Here is a 5,134-nt window from a genome sequence, read left to right on the forward strand (position 1 = left end):
AGAGTAGAGGTAGACATTATACCACAGTATATCCCCTACGGCGTATCAACTAGTATTCACACTACAGTAGCATGTTGACATCGCATTGTGAACCCCGATTTGGTATGGTGTGGGATATGGAGGTCCTCGACAGGCCCTACCTCGCTGTTTTCGAAGGGGTGCTATGTGTAGGAGGGAGCGCATCGTACTTAGTAGTATTACCCCCGTATACTCCGCTCTAGATGACTACTTTCTCCATCAAGCCGTATCTTGTTCTATATCTCCATCATGACCATAGATGGAAGCGTGGAGTAGACCCCTCTCATGCCCTTGAGTTCACCTTAGAGGACCGGCCCGACCGCCAAGTGGTACAGTGCGATCAAAAGTGGGTCATTCAAACTACCACACCAATAACCTCATCTCTCCTCCATGGGTTCAGTATGCTGCACTCAACTGCATTTTCTCAGTGGCCCGAGCCGTTCCTGTTTACAGCTAAAGTGCGATCCTTGAGTACCGCGCCCCACGAGAGGCTGAGTTGGTCAACTAGGGCGTACTCGGCGATAAATGCATCTAACTTGTTCTGTTCGCAGATCCTACATTGCGAACGAGGAAGGGGGTATGACGTATTCTGGGAGTTTGCTGCATCGAGAAGGACAGCATAGATACTACCCTGCAGACCCAACAGCTAGTTGCCCGACTAGGGTCTCGAAGATCAGAGATATAGGGATAGATGATGAGCAGTGTGGTAAAATATGGCTCATCCCGACCACACGTGTGCGTGAGGAAATGCGAAGCTGAGGAAGTATATCCCCACTGTGATGGTTGCAATCCAATCAGAAAGTCTTGCGAGTCCCGCGCAACATCACATATGCGCGCGCTGGGCCGAGCGCCATTGGTTTTGATGCGTGCGTGACGCGGATTTGCTCTTTCCCTTATTGCCGTGACGTCATGCAGCATCTCGTACAATAGACCATGGCGCCTTGAATCGCATTCAGACAAGCTCGACCCGGTCGAAGAAGCCTCAATGAGGCTTGTTGCACCACGACCACTATCATTGTAACATCGAAGACCTCATTTAAAGGTGTCTTTCAAAGGGCTTTGTTCCCAGGCCGAGGGTTTCGACCCTCACATTATAGAGTATTTTTATAGAAGACTTATAGGCTCGACCTGAGCCGTGTGGTAGGTTTGAATAGATTAGCCGTGTCGTCGACACGGTGTCGAGCTTCGAACCACCGTCACCTAGACGGTAGCACTCTTCGCTCACTGGACACGCTCCTACTCGGAAGTTTCCATCCTCTTGCTATGTCCTCCCGTGACATCTTGGAGTGCTTCTACTGCAACGTGAAAGACAGAGTCGATAACTTCAAAAAGAATAGGCATTTTGAAAGGCATCATGCCGGACGCCGGGAGCGTTATAAGCCCGTCGGGAACAACGTTTCCATCTTCGAATTTGCTGCTATAAGAAGGCGAGCCACCGAAGGCGATTCAGGAGGTGAGTCTATGCTTCACTCTCGGTGCAACAGGAACCAGTTACTAATCAGCTACGGAAGACGTGGATATGCTTGCAGTGGACGAAGTATGTCGCTCCTCATCTTCATCGGCGCTCATTCAAAGCGAGGGAGTGACGGATGGTGGAGCTTTTGAGAATCAAGAGCGAGATGGTCAGGAGAACGAACAGGTCCGAGCCCCGCGTGAAGTTGTGGCTGAGAAACGCGAGTCAGCAGAGGACCAGCAACCCGAGCTAGCTGAGGCTCAACAACCTGAGCCGGTCGAGGCATTTCCGGTCTTCAACGTTCCTACATCAACTAACGGACTTTTGCGCACACAGTCTGCTACTCTGAGGATGCACAGTGAGATGCTTGAGGACATCAAGGCCAAGCTGGTTGAGCACTTAAAATTTGATCGTGAGGCGAAGGACAAGCTCGAGCTCAAGAGAGAGGTGTCGACCCTTGGTCCATTCAAGGTGAACGACGCATTCCAAGTGGTTGAATGCACGACTTGTTATACTTACAAATACTCTCTGCAGCCTCGGGATCGCCCTGGAGGCCTCGAGAGGATTGGTGTCTTTCAATGTCCTGATGCCCTCGATTCAGCTCGCCGTAGAGACTTACTCTCAGCCCTTCGTGATCACTTGAAAACTTCGACACATCTCAAATGCTTGGCACTCGCGGATACAAAGCAGAAGGCCAGAGACCGTGCGATGGATCTCGCAGTGGCCAGATGTGTATATTTCTCGGTGGTTGAGAATATGAGCGGCCGTGGTTATGAGAGATTACTCGCTCTCAACGCAGTTAATGGTGTGAAAATCGGTGACATGGGGCATTCTCGTAATTCTTTCCGACCTCTATTCATCCAAACTATGATCAAAGAAATGAAGGGGCGTATACGCGCATTATTTACTCGCTCTTGGTTATGCTTCGGCAACAGACCCTCGCCTATGGCTGCGTCTTGTGATAAAGTAACTATTCGTCGTCGAACTCTGCAGCCCGTAGCCGTCTTTACTCTAGTCAATGGCCGTATTTCGTGCTACCTTTTGAGTGCTCCCATTGCTTCGGATAAGAGTGGTAAGGGCTTAGCCGACCTTGTGGTGCGAACATTGGAAGACGTCTTCGATAAATCCTTCCTGCAGAATTTTTTAACAGCGGTCGCGACTGATGGGGAGTACCACAATCTGCGTCTGGGTGATAAATTGCGGGCCAACCTCGACATTGACCCTACTACACTCGTCCATACATGGTGTGTGGCGCATAGGCTGGAGCTCGCTTGTAATGATGCGAGTAAAGGCATTACTAATGTCCGAGCTGAACTTCACCAGCACATGCCAGCGAGGCATGGGCAGGCATTCGAGGCGCTAGAGCAGGCATCCTTTGAGACCGGGGTCCCTTATTTTGTGCCTTTAGCTTTCATGCCTACGCGATGGGCGAGCTCTGAGACTCGTGTCTACGAGAACTTCTCACGTAATTACCCACTGCTCGTTCATATGGGAGAGCCTGGGATAACACGATGTGACTGGATGGTAAAATTCCTAGTGGCCTACGATACGATGAAGCACGTGAGCCAGGCTTCGGGTTGCTCTCAACAAGTTTTCGCTCGACCATGGCAAACAGCGGCTGCTATACAAGCCTTAAGAGACTCTCTGATTGTCGGGATAGCGGCATTGGAAATGCTAATCGATGCCATGGAGGAATCCACGTGTATATCTGAGGTACGGTACCTCAGATATACACGGGGACTTTTCAGTACTTCAGGTACCCAAGGGACTTTTTGACATAGAATGCTTCCCCCCGTTATATGCCGTTGATTTCACTGGAGATCCTCACTGGAATGAAGTTGACCTTGAGAAGGTGTCTGACTCGAGAATGGTACATGCATTTCAATTCATGGTGTCGTGGCTCTCACAACTCAAGGAGAGCCTTAATATCCGTATCCTGTCTGATCTTCCAGAATGGCTCGTTGCTGCTTCGCAGATCTTCAGTGGCGAGGCTCTTCTCGGCAGCTCGTGGGTGTCCGAGCTCTCAGACGCTGATAGAAAACTGGATACTAACAAGTCTCCGGAGGTTTATCAATGCACAAGTACGGCGGAGTTAATTGAGATTGCAGGAGCTTCGATTATCCATAGAGAGGTGTATGCTCTGGATATTGAGGAGTTGACTTCGGAGTTCGCCATTTTCATTGATCGTATCCGCTCTATGGACTGGCCGAAGGCCGCTAATGGAAAGATAGACGTGCCTCAAGTATGGGAAATGCTCCACTGTCGTCCTCATTACATTGGGATACAAAATATACTCTACCTCGCTGGATGTTTATCTATGCGAACATACAATGAATCGGTGGTGGAGGCTATGTGTAGCCTCCTCAACACCACCGATCCCACCGGTAGGCGTCACTTGAGTCATGAAGTCATATCCGACGAAGGAATCATAGCTTGGAATAGACTTGGTATGTCTGGTGACGCTCTCGACGGGTTCCTCGAAGCCTCGCTCGCGAGGATGCCGGAAGGCTTCAGCGGCTTTACCCGCAAGACCAACAAAAGAGCTCAACGTCGGCAGAAGTCTTACACCTACTCACAAGTCATCGATAGAGTGTGTTCAGTGAATCCCCATCCAGAGCTTTCGTGCGTTAAGGCCGAAGACCGCACGAGGATAGAAGAGGGTGCAGGCGGAAAGCCGGGGCGCCTCGGCTCGGGCCCTTGCAGCCCACGTCGTGCCACAGATTCTCCGGAATCCTCGGATTCTGATGATTGGTAGTCTTTCGAATACCGAGTTAGCTCTAGACGCGATTCTCACGTAGAAGGTCGTAGGCTACGAGCAACTCGTTTCGTTTATGTAGATCACATGATATAGATTTTGGTGTTAGCACATGGTTGTAGAGAGTGTGAGGACTTGAAATGTTAGATTTTTCTAGTCAACTCATTATCGCAACTCAATGTTGAACGCGACTTCGGAGTTTTTGACTAACATGATCGGTGTTGTCAATAGCAGGTGAGGAAGCAAAATCCAGGAGCCTATTTCATAGGACACTTTACATCAGAGCGTCCATGAAACTCAAAGACGTCCTGATGTAAGGCGTCCTATGAAATAGGTTCCAGAATGAAAAATAAGATCAGAGGCTTGAGAATTTCCGAACCTAATGAGGAATCTTTCGTACCGCCTGGGGCTGAGGAAGCCTCGAGAGCCACGTCGCCCAAGGAAGGGGGCCCTATTTTACCACACTGATGATGAGTGGAGCGGGTTGGGTAGGTTCATAATCTTTCAAATTTGTATGCCGTCGAAAATATCGCGCGCGCCATATTGATCGACACAGGTCGACGTGCTGAAGTGCAGTGGGTGTGGGTACACGAGCTGAGCTTGGAAGACTGACTATCGTTGATTGGTATAACAGGGAGAGATTTATGATGACCAACAGCGATGGCTTCAAACTCAAGGTGAGTCACGGAGGGGCAACTTACTAATAGTAAGTTACTATGCAGGGCGGCTAGTCGGCGAAAATCTCCAGTAAAATCGGGTGTAATCCATGCGTTTCTGATCACGTATGGCGTTGTGTGCTATGTATTTGATTCGAGCTGCTGTGAGTATGTTGTTTGGATGCTCCCTAATAGTCGGACGAGACTGTTGCCTGGATCGGGGAGTGGCATCACAGAACAGTTCTTGGCTAG

At 49.8% G+C, this 5,134-nt stretch overlaps 3 protein-coding genes across 3 annotated transcripts in view; 2 read left to right on the forward strand and 1 right to left on the reverse strand.

The window, feature by feature from the left end:
- Window positions 1–73, reverse strand: part of Pmar_PMAR020663 (conserved hypothetical protein) — a gene marked incomplete at both ends in the record, with an annotated part of 1,011 nt that extends 938 nt beyond the window's left edge. The window contains one exon of the mRNA XM_002775636.1: window positions 66–73. Within this exon, the coding sequence (XP_002775682.1) occupies window positions 66–73 (8 nt within the window). The remainder of the gene's footprint in view (window positions 1–65) is intronic.
- A 1,208-nt stretch (window positions 74–1,281) lies between these two features.
- Window positions 1,282–4,265, forward strand: Pmar_PMAR020664 (hypothetical protein; the record flags this gene model as incomplete). The annotated part of the gene is made up of 3 exons (XM_002775637.1): window positions 1,282–1,471; window positions 1,521–3,184; window positions 3,228–4,265. 3 exons carry the CDS (start codon window positions 1,282–1,284, stop codon window positions 4,224–4,226), a joined length of 2,853 nt encoding a protein of 950 aa, XP_002775683.1. The 3' UTR covers window positions 4,227–4,265.
- A 139-nt stretch (window positions 4,266–4,404) lies between these two features.
- Pmar_PMAR020665 (hypothetical protein) overlaps window positions 4,405–5,134 on the forward strand; it is a gene marked incomplete at both ends in the record, with an annotated part of 1,612 nt that continues 882 nt past the window's right edge. Inside the window, 2 exons of the mRNA XM_002775638.1 lie at window positions 4,405–4,460; window positions 4,861–4,903. Of these exons, the coding sequence (XP_002775684.1) occupies window positions 4,405–4,460; window positions 4,861–4,903 (99 nt within the window). The remainder of the gene's footprint in view (window positions 4,461–4,860; window positions 4,904–5,134) is intronic.

This window comes from Perkinsus marinus (genome assembly GCF_000006405.1).
Source record: "Perkinsus marinus ATCC 50983 genomic scaffold scf_1104296955874, whole genome shotgun sequence".
In the NCBI taxonomy this organism is placed as follows: domain Eukaryota; phylum Perkinsozoa; order Perkinsida; family Perkinsidae; genus Perkinsus; species Perkinsus marinus.